This window comes from Thermobia domestica, chromosome 7 (assembly GCF_964235325.1).
Source record: "Thermobia domestica chromosome 7, izTheDome1.hap1.1, whole genome shotgun sequence".
In the NCBI taxonomy this organism is placed as follows: domain Eukaryota; kingdom Metazoa; phylum Arthropoda; class Insecta; order Zygentoma; family Lepismatidae; genus Thermobia; species Thermobia domestica.
In genome coordinates this window covers 145,340,125-145,360,352 of record NC_137460.1, presented here as the reverse complement: position 1 = coordinate 145,360,352, position 20,228 = coordinate 145,340,125, and the positions used below count along the sequence as shown (strand labels likewise).

The window sequence follows — 20,228 nt, the reverse complement described above, 5'->3', positions numbered from 1 at the left end:
CAGCCAGCTTACAACAGTGCTATGGCTACATTTTGCGGCATATTGTGATGCAATTTACAGAGAAAGTAGTTTACTACAGTAGTTTCATGAAAACGTTTTAATTAGAGCGGAGTTCAGCGGAGCTTTTTTTATAAGCCTAGACATGTGTGCAATTCCTTGAAAAATTCACTATTTTGCTCAAATTATCCTTTCTATGTAACTTTTTTTGGCGAACCAATTGTTTGTCGCATGCTTGCCTGTATTCACATCAGTCACGTTAGGGCAGCTAATTTTTTCCCCATAAAGCAAAACTGTATTTTACCTCTCAATAAACCTACGTAAACTCAGCAACTTCAACATTGTTGAGTTTTAAATACAATTTACTAATTGCAAAACAATGCTAATTGCAAAATCATTATCACAATCGGATTCCTCGCATCATTTACTATAGAAAACGTATAGATTATCGCCCAAATTGTCACTTTCATGACATTCCATTTTGTCCGCCTTGGCCCCACTGTGCGGCGGTCGTCGCCTTCTCAATGGCATCAATCGATGCGTGCCACTTTCCTTTCATCGCCAAATGCAGTTTCGGGAACAGATAGAAATCGCACGGAGCGAGATCTGGAGAATAGGGCGGATGATGCAACCGAATAATATGATTTTTGACCAAAAATTCAGTTACAAGTCGCGAACGATGTGATGGTGCATTATCGTCCAAAAGAGTCCAACTGCCGATTTCGCGATATTCGGGCCGAATACGACGAATTCTTGCCAGCAAACGCTTCATGACGCCCAAGTAAAACTCTCCCGTGACTGTCTGGCCGGGCTGAACAAATTCTTTGTGGATAATTCCTTTTGAATCGTAAAAACAAATCAGCATCACCTTAACTTTTGACTTCACCAAGCGACTTTTTTTTTGGGTGTTCCTTCATCCGGCGCTCTCCATTCAGCACTTTACCGCTTTGTTTCGGGCTCATATTCAAAACACCACGTCTCGTCACCAGTTACAATCGATTTCAACAAGTTTCGATCCTGCCGAGCACTTTTAACGATGTCTTTGCAATGCGCAATTCGATCAACTTTTTGGTCTTCGGTGAATTTGTGTGGTACAAACCGCGAATTAACCTTCTTAAGGCCCAAAACTTCGGTCAAAATGCGGTATGCGGTTGTTTGAGGAATGCCTAATTCCATTTCAATAACTTTCACCGACGATTTTTTGTTATGATTGATGAATTCACGCACTTTTTCGATGTTTTCTTCCGATAATCCGGTTCTGGGAGGGCCTGATCTTTCGTCATCATCCAGCGTCTCTCTACCCGATTTGAATCGCCTGAACCACTCGTAAACTTGCGTACGGATAGACACTCATCACCATATGCATTTTGTAGCATTTGGTGCATTTCACTAAAAGTTTTACCCAGTTTAACACAAAACTCAATTGCAGCTCGTTGTTTGAAACATTTTCCGACCGATGTACACAACACACTGACAGTTGAAACGCAATAACTTTGTTGCCGTGCATCCAAATGTCATGACATTTATACCAGTTGTCAATGAGGGACTACGCCATCTACCGGTAAAATATTACAACAGATGGCACTAGTGGTACTACAGTGAAACCTCTACTAACGGACACCTCTGTAAAGCGGACACCTCTCATAACGGACATATTTTGTAATCCCCAAACACTGTAATAGGAAAAAACATGTTGACAAACCTCTCTAAAGCGGACACTCTCTAGTACGGACACGGACAGTCTTTTCTGTCTCTTGTAGGTATTATTTACCTCCATATTACGGACACTTTCTCTAAAAACACGTTGAAAAGTACAGAAAAAATACATTTTCAGAAATGCATACATGTATCACCAAGGAAGCATTGTAATAACATTTTTCCTCGTCAACTGGCTGTTCAGAAACTCAGATGAAGCGTCTTTGTTTAATAACACCCTCATATCCTTTGCTTACATTCCACTCCCACCCAACCTGTTTTAGAATCAAAAGTGATTGACAGTTGCCTGCCATTTGGGATGACATGTCATTCTACTGTTCCGCTGGAATCAAGCAGAAGACATGTTTGGTATTTTTTGTCCATGTATTCGCATATTGTCTTAGTGCCTCTATTTGTAGACAGAAATCTTTTTAAGTCATTCTGCATCGAATAAGCAATAAGGTGTAAGTTGTTGTGATCTTTCGAAATGCCACGAGAAGCGCTAATGTTAAAATCGAATTGATTGAATTTTCGAAGAATACTGAGGTGTGCGAAGGATGGCTGAAAATTTTTGTATCGGTAAAACACAAGCACCTGAGATAATATAAAACCAAGACAAGTTAAGTTAATAAAGTTGTGGTGTGAAAATGATAATGAAAATAGTGTCTCATTACTTTGAACAAAGTTGGTGTGCAAGTGAATGTTTTTATAGAGTGCGGAATGAAAAGAATTCCTGTGTTAGGGTCGATGCTAAAAGCTAAGAATTTGGAGGTAGCAACAGAAATGAATGTTTCAGATTTCAAAGTCTCGAACGAATGGTTAGAGAAGTTTCGGATTAGACACAAAATTTCTTTCAAAGCGATTTGTGGAGAATCCGCAGATGTCGACATGCCCACAGTCATAGAACGGTTTGATAAATTACCTTCAATAGTTTGTAATTACATATCACCTTATTTACTAATTTACGTAAGAAAATATCGAAATCTCTCTAAGACGGACACCTCTCTATAGCGGACAATTTTTGATTCCCCACAGCTGTCCGTTTTAGAGAGGTTTCACTGTATTTGTTTTCAAAAGTTCGGTTTCTTTTGGAATGGAGGGTGTATATTTCTGCGATGTAAATGCTGAAATACATTATTTTTGCATAATACATTGTTAGATAAGGAGCTATCGATGTAAACAAACAAAATACGTTCGATAATAGAACTGTTACCAGATAAATACGTAAGGAGCATATCGAAGTCGCTTTTTTTTTCTTCTTAATCTCTTGTTGCAATTTCTTCGAGTGAAGTGTAAGCATTTTTTAGTGAATACAAATTAAAAAGACATTGAAACTCGTGCAAAATATAAAAATAAAAATGAGCACCTGTGGAGAGTGTATGAAAAGTGTTCCGAGGCAAGATGTGTCTATTAAAGTTAAATGCGATGATTGTAATAATTTCTGGCATATAAAATGTGTACAATTAAAGGAAGAAGATATACAATTTATGAATGATTAAAATCAGATATGGAGGTGTAAAAACTGTGCAAAATCAAAGCGCAACAGTATGGAAGTGAAAGTAGTTTAGGAGATGGGGAAAATTGTCCTAGTATATTAGATGTTTATGAACTTTTACAAGAATTGAAATTTGAGATCTCGGAAATAAAGGAAAATGTGTTGAGACTGAGCGTGAATTAGGAAAGTCACTGGACCTTGCACACGAAAAACTGGATGAGAATTCTAGATTAATAAAACAATAAGCTGATGCAATGAATGTGTTCATAAAGTAGAAGCTTTGAAAGTAAAAGTGCAATTATTGGAGAAACAACTAAAGGATACTCAGTTATAATTGGACGAGCTCGATCAGTATGGGCGAAGAAATACACTAGAAAATGGTGTTCCGGACAAACTGAATGAAGATCCACGTGAAATTGTAAAATATGAGGGAAAAGTACTTGACGTTGAAGTAAAACTAGAACACATTGATGCGTGTCATAGATTAAAGAAACATCCAAACAAGACATACCCGGGTATTATTGTAAAATTTGTAAATCGTAACATAAAAGACAAAATTATACAAAAACGGAAAGTTGAGAAATTTAAACACGAATGACAGGATTTCAAAATAATCTCCCAGTCTATATTAATCATAGTTTAACAGCGTATCGAAAGCGCTTATTTGGACAAGCCAGGAAACTACAGAAAGAAAAAATATGCATTTTTATGGGTAGATTACTCCGGAAATATTAAACTTAGAAAATTTGCAGAAGATAGAAAAATTGTTGTAATTAAAACAAATGAGGATATATCAACTCTGATGTAAAAGGGATAGTTCTGATATTTTATCTATTTACTATCAAAATGTTAGGGGCCTAAATTCGAAATGTGATGAATTTAGGGTTAATCTTATAGCTAGTTTACATGAAAATGATGTAATTATATTAACAGAAACATGGTTAAAAGATGGTGTATTTGACTCTGAACTATTTACTGCACAATATAAGGTATATCGATGTGATAGACCTGGTATGGAAAGAGGAGGGGGAGTTATTGCAATAAATGCAAATAAAATGTCAAAAGAGGAAAGACTTGTAAAAACAAACGATTTTGATCATTTATTGATAAAGTTATTAATTAATGGGAAAATATATTGGTTTATTTGTGTATATTTTACTCCATCGTCTAGTGTTAACACTTATAACATTTTTTACAAAATATTCGAAGATTTCGGTAATTTATACTATGGCAACTTATTTATTGTAGGCGACTTCAATTTGCCGTTAATAACTAATTCAAATTATGACTTAATGAAAGGGAGTCCAAGCTATAGAACACTGCAACACTATAAATTTAAACAATTTAAAATCTATAAATAATATTCAGAATTGTAACAATCGGACTCTTGACTCAATAACAACTAATTTACCATGTGTACAGGTGTACAATGAAGAAAATTGTTTTGTGAATCCTGATGTTCATCACCCTGTTCTTCACATTAAAATTATGAATACAATTGTTAAAAAATGTTGATACAACTAGAATTTTAAATTTTAAGAAAGCAATTTTTTATGAAATTTATAAATTATTAAAATATATTAATTGGTCAGTGATAGAAAATATAGATGATGTAAACGAAGCAGTAGACTTTTTAAATACAACCATATATAATATTTTCGAAAAAGAATTGTAGTTCCTCAAATTTGTATCCATGCTGGTTTTCTAATTATATAACAATATGTTGCATATAGATAAGCTTCATCATTCTAATATGAATTCAGGTGTACCGCAAGAGTCAAATTTAGGACCACTATTATTTATTATATATGTAAATGATCTTCCACTTATTATACATGTAAATGATCTTCCAACAAAAATAAAATATTCTACATGTACAATGTATGCTGATGATATAAAATTGTACAAAATAGCTTTAAAAGAAAGTGATATGAAAAATTTACAAGATGTAAATGCCATATTTGAATGGAGTAAGGACAACTACTTAGAATTAAATGTAAAGAAATGTCATTATGTAAGGTTTGAAACATAAAAACGTACAGAACTACAAGTATTATTTGAATAATGTTGAACTCGAAAAGAAACATTAAGTTAAAGATCATGGAATTGTTTTTGATAGTAAGATGTCGTTTAATGATCATATTGAAATTATTATGGCAGAAGCTTATAAAAAAAACACGGTTTCGTTATTAGAAACACACGAAATTTTACAAATTTGGAGGCTATTAAACTATTGTATTATAATCTTGTTAGAACTAAACTGGAGTATGGGTCAATAATATGGTCATTAAATTACACTTCTTATCAGACAAATAGAAAATATTCAGAATTTTTTTTTACGTTTCCTTTTTCATAAGAAATATAATTTGTCATCGTATAGAATGGGAATTTCTCATAATGAAATATTACAGGAATTTCAGTTTATCCCGTTATATAAAAGGCGCACATTACATGAACAAATGTTTCTTTATAAATTTATGAATGGAAACATTGAAAGTAGGGACATCTTAAAAAAGATTCACTTTAATGCATGTCAATGTAACTTAAGAACACGGAACTTTTTCGTAAATAAAATACCTAAGACGAACCGTTATCAAAATTCACCAGTTTCGAATGTTAAGCAACTACAATGACATGATAAGAAATCATGATTTGGACTTCAGTTTCAATGTTAACAAATACAATATTACTATGCAAAACGCATTAAAAATATAAATTAATTCTAATACGTAGCTGCAAATTTATGAATCTATATGCAATTTAAATATGTAAATAGTCTGGAACGTATGTTTATGTGTGTGAAGGTGTAGTATTTATATATAAACTATTTATCAAACAATATATAAATTGTATGTAAATTGTATTTATATATTTATGAATATTATTTTTTCATATTCTTTTGTAAAATTCTTGATATGTATATTATGTGTATTTTTCTTTTTGCTGAAGTATAAGTTAAAATTGTAAATCAACTGTAGTAAAAGCTCCTATAATTGGGGATGATCGTCCCTATTGGAGTTAGACTGTTAAATAAATGAATTACCAACACCACCATTTAAAATATCTTGTTTCTATATGGAGTTCTAACCAATTTAATTTTTGTGGCAAAGGATATCACTACATAAAAGGTCAGACACAGAAGTTGCGTGTAATTGGTTAAACCCAAATATTAAAGTCAGTTAAACAAGGTTAATTATATAATATTGAATCTTTGTACAATTTATTATTTGTTAAAAGAAAAATGAAAATCCAACTTAATAATTTATAAAGGTTATTTAATTTGTTTACATGAACTCCAAAATTACATAGTTAAATTGATGATAACCTACAGCATAAGAAATGTTTATACACGTAATACACAATACTGCAACATCCGACACGAAAAAATCATAATACAAAGATATATGATTTTATCTTCAAAGTACAAGAATAATTCAAGTAATTCGTTTTCAGGTAAACGTTGTGAATAGTACATATGAATCTTTTGTAGGTCATCTTTTCAACAATATTAGCGTTTGGACAGAACAATGTGAATGGTAGTTGGAAATCATTGTAATTTTCGAACATTATTGTACAACACGTATTGCAGTTGGCGATCGTGTCTTGTTCGTATACGCTGTGGACTTTGCTCACCTGTTATCACTATTCAGTTCATCCGTGATGTGACCGTAGTATGTTCAAATTGCAAAACCTGACAGACTGTTAACGAGGGCACATTGTTAGTTCCCGGTTAATGGAAACGTCTGTGATGAAAGTGGAAAATGGCAAGTTTTGTGGGGTATCGAGAGCTACTATCTCCAATGGCATGTCAGCATACAAAGTTTAGTAGGAAAATCACGTCTGCGAAACATGAGTGGTCGAAAGACAACATTGTCAGAGAGGAGAGTATTAAAACGAACTGTGCCCTCCAAAAAAAGATAAATGCCACTACAATTTCGGCGAAATCAACTGTCATCAAAATAACGATTTCTAGAAAATAGCCCACACAGAACTCCATAAAATAGACATTTATGGTAGAGCTGCAATAGCCAAGCCCATAGGAGAACATGTGTATGCGTGACAAATACCATCTGAAGCCTACGCTCCGGACTGTCTTATGCCAATCATAAAACAGGAGTGGTTCTGAGACAGTGTGGGCAGTGATATCGTGGTTTTCTGCAAAGCTCACTGTGCCCTTGGGTGTAACGATTATTGCGTAGTCCTGTGGTCGTCGTATAGCCCAAACATTAAGATCTGTTGGGGATAGCGACTATCAAGATGATTCGCCTTTCTGTCACACGGCTAAGATAGTCACAGCATGGTTCATTACTAAGAACTTAGAGAACCTTTCATGCGTTCCATAATCGGCGGATCCAAACACCATCGAGTCATTGTAGTCTGTTTCAGAAAAAAGTGTGTTGCCTTGTTTTCCTCCATCATCAACTCTGGATGAACTGAAGCGTGTTTCGCAGGAAGAGTGCTATTCCTTATCAGATCCACATTTTGGCCTACTCTCATTATTCTGTCCAACCCCTGTATATATCAACACACACTCATTTAAAACACAACCAAATTCATCTCTAACAGATGCTTTCAAAAACTATATCACAGCATACTTAAATGAACACATATTTGCAACAATCAACTACAGGTACAAAATATAGTCGTGAACAGTCTTTTAAATGACTTTTTTTTTGTTCCCTTTTTGAGATCAAGTAATAAGTATACTTTTCAAATATAAAATAATACTTTCAGAACGACTCGTGTAATAAAACAAACGTAAATTTCAATGTTTTTTCTCTTACGAATTTGACATGAAAATATTTTATTCTTACGATTTTTAAAATAAGATTTAAGCCAATTAGTCGGCGATTTAAATTTGGGAAGAATATGATCAGCATATCTCAAGTCCTATAGCTGTTACAGTTGATTTTTTCACTAGTACTAACTATTACTTTATTTTGTCTTCTAGTTTTCATTTTAAAAAATATGACATTTGCCATTATCATTTCATACTCAGTAAAATGGACACAATATCTTTGATTGAGCAATTTCACTAGCAGTCAAAACATAGAAGACAACTTACACTAAAATACAAATTGCTGAGCAAAGCAAAGTTTATTATAAAATAATAAATATGTGACAGTTTCGTCAACTAACTGAACATATTGGCTTCATCAGACACTGTAGAAACAATAGAGAGTTGCATCTAAATATAACAAACACAGAAAATGGTTCTGAACGCTTATTGGCTGATCAAAATAGATTCAGCCAATCATAACAGAAGTTGACAAAAATGAAACTAAACACCGCAGATCCATTTACCTCCCTGGTCCAATGGAAAACTAAGCTACAAATTAGGACTTCCCAAGATTCAAAAGGAAGTGATAAAGCTGAGGCCGGTACTCGACTGCAGAGGGAATCTGTGTGAACTGCTGGAGGAAAAGGTCAAGAGGATAGCTGGCGAAGAAGCTGAAGGACAGACTGGACAACATGGGACGTATGGAAGGTAGAACGCTGTTGTTAAGCATTGATGTGAAAGCAATGTTCGCGAGCTTGAAGAGGGAGTATATATTGAAAGCAGTGACAGAGGAAATGGGAGGAAAGAAAATACATGGTTGGAGTGCAGAAAAGCTTAAAGTAGCCTTGAAGACCATATGGAGGAAGTTGCTGCGTTATAGGAGAGGTTACAAAGCATCAAGGAGGGCCTGAGCATATGCTCGAGAATGAGTCCGGTATTGGCGGAGATAGTGATGAAAGGGTGGGAAAAGGAAGCCAATAGGAAAGGAGGGGACAAGCTTGTTTTTCAGCAGGTATGTCGATGATTGCTTCAGGATATGAAAAGGTACTCGGAGGCAACTTACTAAATTTGTGAAGGAAATAGATCAAGAGAAGAGCATAGAACTGGAATTGGAAATAGAAGAAGGGGCCATTGTATTTCTAGATATGAAAATAAGCAGGCAGAGTGACAAGTTGGTCACAGAATGGTTTCAGAAGAAGTGTGCATCAGGGAACTTCTGTCATAAAAAGAGTGATGTTGATCAACGAAGAGAAATTTCACAGACAATATGGAGGAGAGGATCATGTGGATCAGACAAAAGGAAGGCAGAGGAAGACATAGAGAAATTTCACAACCAATTGGAGACCAATGGATATGATAAAGGAATGCTAAGGGTGGAAAGGATAAGAAGAAAGAACCAGAAAAGTAAGAAGAAGAAGGAATATACGAAAGAAGATGGAGCGAAAGAAAAGAAGCCATGGTGGGGAGTAGAAAGTGTAGGGGAAGATACTGAGATAATCAAGAGAGCTCTAAAGAAAATAGGCAACGTTTCAACATACAGGAAAGGGAGTAGGAGACTATTGGACGTGTTACGCATGAAAAAAAAAAGATGAAAGAAGAGAAACAGGAAAGCCGAGAGGAGCTGATGGAAAGAGGAATGGCTTATAAGATAAGGTACTGTGATTGTAATAGTTGTTATATTGGTGAAACGGGGAAAAAAACTAAAAGAACGGTTAAAACAACACCAAGATGATGAGAGATTGGAAAGAGAAAGAAATGCCATTTTTAAACATGATAGGGACACGGGGCATAATATTAATTGGTGCTAGATTGAGGTGTTAGCACGGGAACAAAGGACGTTAATAAGAAAGTGAAAGGAGGCCAGGTTCATTGAAAAAGGAAAAAGCTGTCTGATGAATTAGAACACAGAACTTAAAATTGACGAACAGTGGGGCAAGTTATTGGAAAGTTAATTTGTAGCTTTGTTTTCCACTGGACCAAGGAGGGAAATGGATCTCCGGTGTTTACTTTCATTTTTGTCAAATTCTGTTCTGATTGGCTGAATCTGTTTTGATCAGCCAATCAGCGTTCAGAACCATTTTCTGTGTTTCTATTATATTTAGATGCAACTCTCTCTTGTTTTTACAGTGTCTGATGAAGCCAATATGTTCAGTTAGTTGGCGAATCTGTCACACATGTATTATTTTATAATAAACGTTACTTTGCTCAGCAATTTGTATTTTAGTTTAAGTTATTGAATATAGCAAAGCTAGTATGAATCAGTTAGTTAATAGAAGGCAAGTATAAATTACACGTGGAAAACCGACTCGAATGATTCCGAATTGAATTACATTGATTATGTTATACTGGCCCTAAATTCTTTGCAGTTGTGTTTATATTATTAAATGACATTAAATTATTTGCTTATAAAATTTATCATAGAGAATTAGAAGAACTGGATAGTTTCTTCCATTACTCTTTCAAAAACTTGGGACATTAATGAATCAAAATTACGAAGAAGTATCACCACACCATACATAATTCATATATACATTCAATTATAGAACGAGTTCGTCAACTGAGGTTCGTGTTATAGGAGAAAAATTAAGTCTGGCTTAAGGTACTGCAATCAAAGTTTTAACCTGTATTCCTTATGAATGTTATTCAAATCGAGTGAACACAAATACAACAAAGTTAATGTAAAACGCACACACAAGCTACGTTTATTATAAATTTTCTAAATGAATATGTGGCCAAAAATACAACAAATCCTAAAATAAGTGAATTAAGAAAAGTTTATCTGTATACTCGTAATTAAATAACTGAGGAATGCCCAGTGAGGTTTCATATGAGCGGCTCGGCAGAAGGCAATGGTAGGCGCCACTTCCGGCGAAATTGAGTAATTAGATGGAATTGGATCACAGAAGAGAATGTGGGTATTTTGTACCTGGCTACGGTTGGAGAAACTTGGTCAGTAAGTATCATTACATGGGAATGTTGAAATTTCTGTTAGTTTACTCGAAATTTGGATAACTGGGGTTTACTATTGTCTTCCCCGAGCCGTTCATACATATAGTTTAATAATTCACTACTAAGTGCAGACGCTAACTGGGACGGGATGATGGTTTGGATGGTAACACAGGCCTACAATGTTTTGTGTATTTCTAATTTTCTCAACTGATTCCTATGTATTTTCGGGCGTTGAAATCGGAAAATAGTGGGGGAAAAATCAATCACGCACCAGTTTTGCACAAATCAAGGATTTACATTTCATACTTGTAAAATTCCCAACTAAATTCTGATTAACATAAAATGTCAGTTTTTACTCGTTTATTCAAAATTAAGTTTATACCAAAAAGATTTACGAAAGAGAGAAGAATGCTAGCGCCCATATAAAAAGCATTAAGCACTTTAAAGCTTCAAGTGAGGATAATACATCACCCGATAGCACCACAGTCCGCTATGTATTATGAAAGAACAAAAAGTGTTTCGTCCCATATGTCGTCATGTATTTATTAGTTTATTTCCGGTATATTAATTTATTATTTAATCACAATTATCAAGAGTAAATCGGTCAATCAAGGCAAGCGCAATTCTAGACATTGTGCACCCGCCTGGCTGGTCCAGCTTCAAAAGCAGGGATGAAGGGATCAGTGCACTCTTACTAATGCAGTTTCGATTTAATGCAGTTTATTGTTAGTCCTTCTTTACAAAGTTAGGTGGCTCGTAGCTACACATCATAGTACAGTACTTTGTTGAGCAAGATAAGGAGTGACTTACTTCCTTCAGCTAATGCCAGGATTATGTATCTGATTTGCTTTCGTTTAGTTGCTTGATCATAAACCTTGAGGCAGTACGTGTTCTTTTCTGTCAAAACCTAAGTACTTGTTATCGCTGCGTAACAGTTTCGGGACTCGTGTACAGAGGTGGATTTGCAAAATGTTGCCAGTGATGATAGTGCGTTTGACCTGACACTATTTTGAATAGCTTTTTCAAAGACTTGAAGAAGTTGTAATAGAAGTTGTAATAAGACCCCGGGCTTGTTTTGTTATATAAGTGGTCAATTCATGGTGGAAAGGTAACAAAGAAACATTACTATGTTTGTGAAGCAAGTACAAAGCGTGCTTTGGTATATATTTAGGTGTCCAAAACAAACTTTGGATGCCTCATAAAGTGTGTTATATTTGTGTAGAGGGACTTAGGTAGTTTAAAGGAGAACAAGACACTTTTCGTTTCAGAATCCTGATGGTTTGGAGCGAGCCGAAAAATCATAGCGCAAATTGCTATTTTTGCTCTAGTAATGTGCATGGTTTCAATGTACAGAATAACAAAGATATACATTACTCTAATTTATCCTCTGCAATTCGCCAATCGACCATGATCTCTCAATCATTGTGCCAAAACCTTTCAAAATTCTACAGGCTGAGATCTCTACTCAAGGAACTGATATGAGTACACAACTAATATTGGTGATCCAGAGCAATTTGCTCAGATCGGCTTCAACGATTTGGTAAGAGATATATACTTGCCAAAGAACGTGCAGAATTACTTGGATTGAAGTCAAAAAAAAAAAAAAGTATTTTCTTGCTCGCGGTACTTTTTTCTTCTGGTACAGATCAAGGGAGAAAGCTTTCTTAACATTATTTAACATTGTTTTCTAGGAAGTTGAATTCGTCCTCTGCAACAACTTTCCTGGACTAATGGACAAATGTAATAATGAGTATGACAAAACTGAGTAGCGACTATTTATTGACTTGTCCTCATTGTAGGTCATTCTGTACAGATGAGAGAGCAATACGATAATTTGTCATTCATACTTGAAACAAGGACCAACAATGGCACCTTTGCGACGATTTAAAAATAAAATAAAAGATACGAGACAACAAAGAGAATACACAAAGTATCCATGTGTTTTGTGCCAATGGGACAGCCCAGATAGAGAATAATGGGTACAAAAACAGTAGCCCACAAGGACATCACTATAAAGTGGAACCAAAAATGTGTTCTACGAAAGTTTGATTGAACCGATTAAGTGTTGTTATCACCCTTAAACATCAAGCCTGTAATGATGAAACAATTTGTTAAAGCCTTTCAAACATATATATAAACTTTAAAAAAAAAAAGTTGAGGAGGAACGCTGGCAAGGTTATCAGCAGCAAAACTCAAAGAAAGCATTTAAAGTGAACCCGACATCAGAAAACTTAAGAATGACAAGAAATTCGAGAAAAATTTAATAAATGTCGAAAATAAGCATAGAACTCATTTAAAGATGTACCCACCAAACTTTCAGGAAACAACAGAGACCCCAGTTACAAGACAATCGTCGATATACATAGATAGATAGATATTAATAGTAGATTAATTCTGGTATGAATAATAAATTTAAAATTACACTTTTAAAACTCTCTTTTGGATTACTTTCGTGAGAACTTAGGTTCCGTGAGTAAAGAAATGGGTAGATAGTTTCACAGGATATAAAGAAGATGGAACGGGGGTATCAAGGTCGTAGGGATTTCTCAATGATGACTGGTAACTGCTGATTGTTGTACCGAGATAAAACACAGCAGAAAAACAAAAAATGTTCGAAAAGAAGTATAGAATGTCAAGAAAAATGTCACCACATACAGTAATTTATTTTGTGAGTATTTAATATTTTTACCTTCAATGTGATTTGGAAAAATGTCTATGGAACGATGAGGGCTGTAAGTTTACTACCAGGCTGAGCGTAACAGAAAAACTAATAAAACTTTCAAATTCGCCCGTCAATTCATTTATTTCCGCAATGATTCCAGTTTTTCTACCTACCTTCTTTGAGGGTTTCAAGTCTCCTAAGAAATCTTTCAGCTGATGCAATAGTTTATAACAAATTCTTGTAAGAAAATGTAACAAGAAACAGTGATTTCAACAATTTCCTTCAAATACATGGTTTTACTATAGTTTTCTTTTTCTTTCTTATTTTAATTTTCTTGAGCGGTAAATCCTTACACGATACGAGACAGTCTTGCTTTTTGAAATCATCGTCCAAAAATACATAGTAATCCGTGATCAAACCTTAGAAAACATCCCTAAGTTGAAATTCACAGCCCTGTGTAATGATGGAATAAGTCACAGGAAGCAGAAGAACTCCAATAAAAGTCACGAACACGATTTTCGTCTACGTGTCAGAGGTGAACCCTCAGTGAGTTTGGTAACTACTTTGATTCTTTTAAGTCACCATACCAATACTTAACGCAACATTGAAATACAATCAATTACATATTATCAACACAAAATAAAAGTCACATTAATAATAACGCTGTTTAATATTACGAAGTAGACTAGATTACTAAAACTAAGTAAAGAAATCAGTATTAACCCTTTCCGGATTGCGGCTTTTTGGGCTTTCAAATGGTACCACTTGCATGCTCATACCATATACCAGGAGCGGGAAAAATGATGTCAAAGGGAAAACTTTCGGAGGGAAATTTTTTCTCGCACTTTGCCCCCCCCCCCCTGGAACGGCCCTGTGTGAACGTAGCCGTCTAAAAAAATCTGATAAATAGTACTTGGGATACTGAATGTGTGTGCCAAATTTCAAGTTTCTATCTTGAATACTAAGGGCGGGAGAAATTTTATCATGAATTCCCATTATGCCCCAAATTACCACAATACACTATGATCTCAGGGAAAAAATTTCCTGAGACATTCCTAATTAACCTAGGATCATGGTTTGCACATCATTTTCTTCAGAATAGAACTGCCTTTCAGACGGTATGACTCACGTGTTTCCATCATGTATCTAAGACGGGAAAATGACTAAAAAACGGGATTTTTTGGGTAAAAAATCCCTTTTTTCAACTTTTAGCTCCTCTGGACCCCCCTGTTTTAACGCAAAGATCTGAAAAAAATCTGGTAAATACTACTCGGTGGACTAAATGTTTGTGCACAATTTCAATCTTCTACGTGCAAAAATAAGCCCGCCAAAAAAATTCAGAAAATGCCCCATATTACCCCGGGAAAATGACGAAAAACGGGATTTTTGTGTAAAAATATCCCTTTTTTCAACTTTTAGCCCCTCTGGACCCCCCTGTTTTAACGCAGAGATCTGAAAAAAATCTGATAAATACTACTAGGTAGGCTGAATGTTTATGCACAATTTCAATCTTCTAGGTACAAAAGTAAGCCCGCCAAAAATATATATATACCGACAATGTACCATATTACCCTATACAGAGGGATATTTTTTAAAAATTCCCTGAGACATCCCTAATTACCCTATGGTCATGTTTCGCCAATCATTCTCTTCAGAATAAAATTGCCTTTCAGACGGTATGACTCACGTGTCTCCATCATGTATATAAGGCGGGAAAATCCCAAAAAAAAGGATTTTGGGGGTAAAAATATCCCTTTTTCAACCCTTTGCCCTCTGGTTCCCCCCCTCCTGTTTTAATTCACAAATCTGAAAAAAAAATCTGGAAAATACTACTCGGTGGACTGAATGTTTGTGCAAAATTTCAATCTTCTACGTGCAAAAATAAGCCCGCCAAAAAATATTGAACATAGGCTTAATAAATGAAAAAATAAATTTTAGACTTATGACGTCATCACCTCCTATGTCTGGACGCAGGAAGGTCTGAAACCATACGTAATGTCTTCTACAATGCCTCTGGACTTGAAAAACAAAAAAAAAACGGACGAAAAAGCTCAAATAGAAGAGAAATAACGTAATGTACCATGAAAAACCCGTATGGTACAAATTGTACCATAAAATCCTCAAAGGGTTAAACTTAATTCACTTCACAAACCTAGTAACACAGTGAAGTATCACCTCAAAACAATTCCATACAGCAACTCATACATCATCTTTTAATTAACAGACATTAATACATAAAAAATAACTTTCAATACACACATTACACCCTACTATTCTACATCTAGTACGCTTCAGGTCGGCAGGCTTTCACAAGAAAGAAATAGGGTATTATTATTACACATGTGGATGTTGATAAAGGTGTATCTCTCATGTTTTACATACCGATAACAAGTCATTCTACTTTACCTTCCCTCTAGGTTTCAAATTACTTACGACGTAAAATGTATTATAGCTGGACGTAAAAGCGTACCAAAATTCTGGGAGACAAACAACGGACCTTTCATTAATAATGATAGTAAAATTTAAACATATATAGATGGCTAATTGGGATTATAGTGAACTTTAAATATAGGGGAGAGGAAGGGAATGGCGATCAGCCCACTTTGCCCTCTTGCGTGACCCGAGGAGAAGTCAAACTAGTGCTGCCATCTGCCTCTTGTAGCAAGGTTTCTTGTGTATTGTCGAGGAAGATGTCAGAGAAGACTGAAGTCCAGCGTGCTGAATCTTGTTTTTGTTGATTTTCTTATAAGGATCTGCATATTTCAACTCACGATAGGTACAATTCTCAGTTGTAAGATCTTGAAGTTACTAAGATTTATAAAAAGTTATATTTACGTCTAATGCACGACACACAGTTATATTTCAAATAAACTTCGTTTTACAGTATAACCAGCTCAATTTTTAAAATGGCTCAATGTTGGGAATGCCGATCAACGTGATCGGTTTACCATCACTGTGATCGCCATTCCGAACAAACTTTTGGAATGCTTCTCCAGCCAAAAATTATAAAAGAGACTAGATCTAAGATAAGTAATACAGCTACTTGAGTCAAACACTGAAACTTTAATATCGGTGTAACTTTTGTGGATTGTGGGTGCATGCTGACTGTACTGCTGTGGACTCACCACGTGAATATATCTCTGACGTGTCTTTGAAGAAACGTCAATAAAACGTTCAGTTGACGTTTCTCAGTCTTTCGAAGGCGTAGTTTAGCAAAAAAAATAAAATAAAATAAATGAACTGCCTATGGAACTATGTGTGTTTATTAACCTTGTACTGTGATCGCCATTACCAACATGTGATAGGGATGGCGACCAAAGTAGCAATTTGAGTTTATTCCATCGTGTTCCCGAACTGAAAGAATGATCCTCTTTTTATTTTACACACTAATTGTAGAAGGATTGGAGTATATATTTCGAATTTTTTTCAAAATATTTTGCACAAATGAAACTACGTAATAACCCATTTTTCTTAGGTGATCGCCATTACCCACCTCTCCCCTACTAATGTAAACAATTGCATACCACAATAAACAAAGTGCAGAGGTATATTCTCACAATAGTGTCAAAAAAAGAACAAAAAAACGTTCAAACCAAATTTATTCTATAATAATAACTTCCTACTGTACATAAAAAAAAGACAAACTAGAAATTAATAGTTCAACACAAGCACTACCATAATTTACCTAAATCGAGAACTTTCATTTCTACGTATGTTTTATACCTTTATTCTTCCACGTTTCCCTTGTGTCCCAGCAAATACCGTTATGGGGTAAAGGTGATATAATAAACGGAGATATCCAAGTAAGAAACCATTTCTCCCCAAACACTTCTTTAATATTTTGCTTCACTCCTAAATCATAATCTTTAATATCGTGATTCTTTTCGTATGTAACTTCACCGCATTTTAATAAATTCACATGATTGTACAATGAAACTGCGGAGATAAACATTCCAACGAAAGTCACGGCACTCATTAATGTATATAATTGATATTCAGAATAATCAAATCCAAATGTAAACGTCGCAAGTGGACAAAAAACTCTGAATACGCCTATTAAATGGTGGAATTGAAAATTATCCCACAGAAACAATACATTATAGTAGCTAGCATAAACCGTTCCAACAAAAAAGTACGTCACGAACATAAAATAATATCTGTGATTATAATATCCCACACAACATCCAGCGAACATACAATGATGTTCTCTTTTTAATATACATGTATTACATATCTTGCAGTGCCAAGATCGTGGAGGCATCATCGTTTGACATACCGAACAAAATGACCACTTGGAATCTGCTTCAAGTATCTTACCGCGAATACCTGTGTCAGTAACTATCAGGGCCACGAAATTGGTTGTGACGTTTACCATTATGAAGTTGCCCAATAAGAAATGATAAATGTACCACACTGACCATTGAGGATACGTCGACGGTAACACCACAAATAACTCAAAGCAATAAGTTAACAGGATCATTAAGGAAATAAACAGAAAAGATCCTTTATCAATTAAAACTTTTGGAAAAATATTCTTCCTTATGCTCATGATGGCTAGCTTCTCCTGGAATATTAAAACAAATCATTGTAAGGACATGTTTATTATAAATATGGGGTTAAAAATATTTTATAATTCTACAAATAAATAATAGTTTTTAGATTAAGGTGGAAGTGTTACTTTTGTAAATTTATTGACGTAAAGTCACTATTAAAGTGGACTACTCTCTTTGAGTAGCGCAATTATATCAACATTTTGAAATCTCGTTATTAAAGAGAAGTGTATGCCTATGTCTCTAAGAGTATAATTCCTCATGCTAAAGAATATTAACTCGGTATTCTACTTCAAGAATAAAATCGCGAAGACTCCTTAGAAAATCAACTCATAACCTAAAATGATAATAACTTTCATTTCCTGGAGTTCAATGATGAAGAAACAGCATTAAAATAAATTACTGCTGTGTAATATTTTAAAAGCACATTCTTACATTAACAACAAACGAATTTATTAAAATTCCAAAAATCTTAAGTAAAGAACACACAGCAAAATATAGATAAACTATAACAAAGACTATTTAATTTAAATACAGATAGTAAAATACGCACACAGTATGGTCAAAGTAGTAATATAGGATCAATTTGAAGAACAACATCAATCACATGATTATGGCAATTCTCATGAATCCCAATCAGTCCCATCATGAGGCAAACGAGATGAAATAAATGGCCACAGAAATACTACTATATAATTTTCACCAAATACTTCCTTGATGTTCTGTTTTACACCTAAATTGTACTCCGTTATATTAAGTTTTCCTTCATAGGTCACTACACCCTGTAACAAGAGTTTGCTATAAATCAACAACATGGCTACCCCAGCAGAAATACCATTGACGAAAACTATATTCATCAAGTAATAACCACAACGAGCTTCGTATCCGAAGATATATAGCACTAATAGCATTAAAATTTATATATATAAAGTACTGGATTATTATAACTATGATTAAGACAGACGTACTTAATACTGAATGAAGTTGCGTAAATAGTTCCAACACAGAAGTAAACTAAAAACACTATAAAATATCGATGATTATATTCACCTATACAACAGGCTGTAAAATAGGGTGACCAGATTATGAAAAGTAGGACATAAGCATAACAGTAATTATATGATAGCCTACTGTGTCGTTTTCAGATAATGTTCAATTTCAGATTTTCCACTGTTGGCAATGGAAAACTGAGCTGAACATTTTTCACAACGTACACTCATGTCCAAAATGATTGTCGCATATCCATGTCTTGTAGTAAGAATATAATATGAGAATGATCTTGCAGGGCACGTTTTATACTGACACTATGTGAATAATCGGGAAATGTATATTTGTGGTAAATTTCATAGGGAAAAAAGCTATAATTATGAAAATTAGAATGTGTAAAACAAAATGTTGCTAAATAGACAAGAAAGTTTTATTTTTGTTTTGTTGTTCTTATTTACTGCTCTTTTAACATTAAATTAGCCACATACATGTCTTTGTCGATTATACACATACTAACATTATAAGAAATACCGGGAGAATTTGTTATCAAATTATATTCCTACAACATATTTATAGACGTGCGACAATAATTTTGGACATGAGTGTACATCGCTGTCTGTCTTTCCTTTCTTAATAAATGCGTAAAGATTGTAGTTCTGAATTAAGAATACATTTCCGTCTTCGAGATATCACGAAAAAAGTCACAGTTAAACTATAAAGAATTCTCTCAGGCTGTACTTCACTCTCTTTGTTCACACTAATGTATTTTGACCAGTGATGTCAATTTAGCCTATTTTTGGCTAAATCTAGCTTATTTGGAGAGGCACTTAGCCATACAAATCTACGAAATGCTTATAGCCTTAAATGTAGCTCATTTTATGAAACCCGTTTGCCATTTTTGGCTTTTTTAATAGCCGTTAAATTAATTGTAAAAATACTTCTTTCTTTGAAAATAATTCTTAATAATTAGCCTATTTGTCATTCTATATTCTTGTATTAATTGATTTCTCTAGACACAGGGTGTTTTATTAAGCAGCAAACACTTGTTTTTCATTCTTCTTCTCTCTCCCCACCCATAGATTTACAAATACTTAACAATACTTATCGGCTCAG

General features: G+C 34.5%; 1 protein-coding gene across 9 annotated transcripts in view; it reads right to left on the bottom strand.

The window, feature by feature from the left end:
* Positions 1 to 20,228, bottom strand: part of LOC145690457 (putative palmitoyltransferase ZDHHC24) — a 292,920-nt gene that overhangs the window by 92,043 nt on the left and 180,649 nt on the right. For 5 of the 9 annotated variants that reach the window (XM_081765361.1, XM_081765358.1, XM_081765363.1 and 2 more), the window contains one exon: positions 17,161 to 18,142. The exons of the other annotated variants lie outside the window; for them this stretch is intronic. In XM_081765361.1, the coding sequence (XP_081621487.1) occupies positions 17,285 to 18,127 (843 nt within the window). In that variant the 5' untranslated portion in view covers positions 18,128 to 18,142 and the 3' untranslated portion in view covers positions 17,161 to 17,284. Of the gene's footprint in view, positions 1 to 17,160; positions 18,143 to 20,228 lie in introns of those variants that run through there. 9 annotated transcript variants of the gene reach the window in all.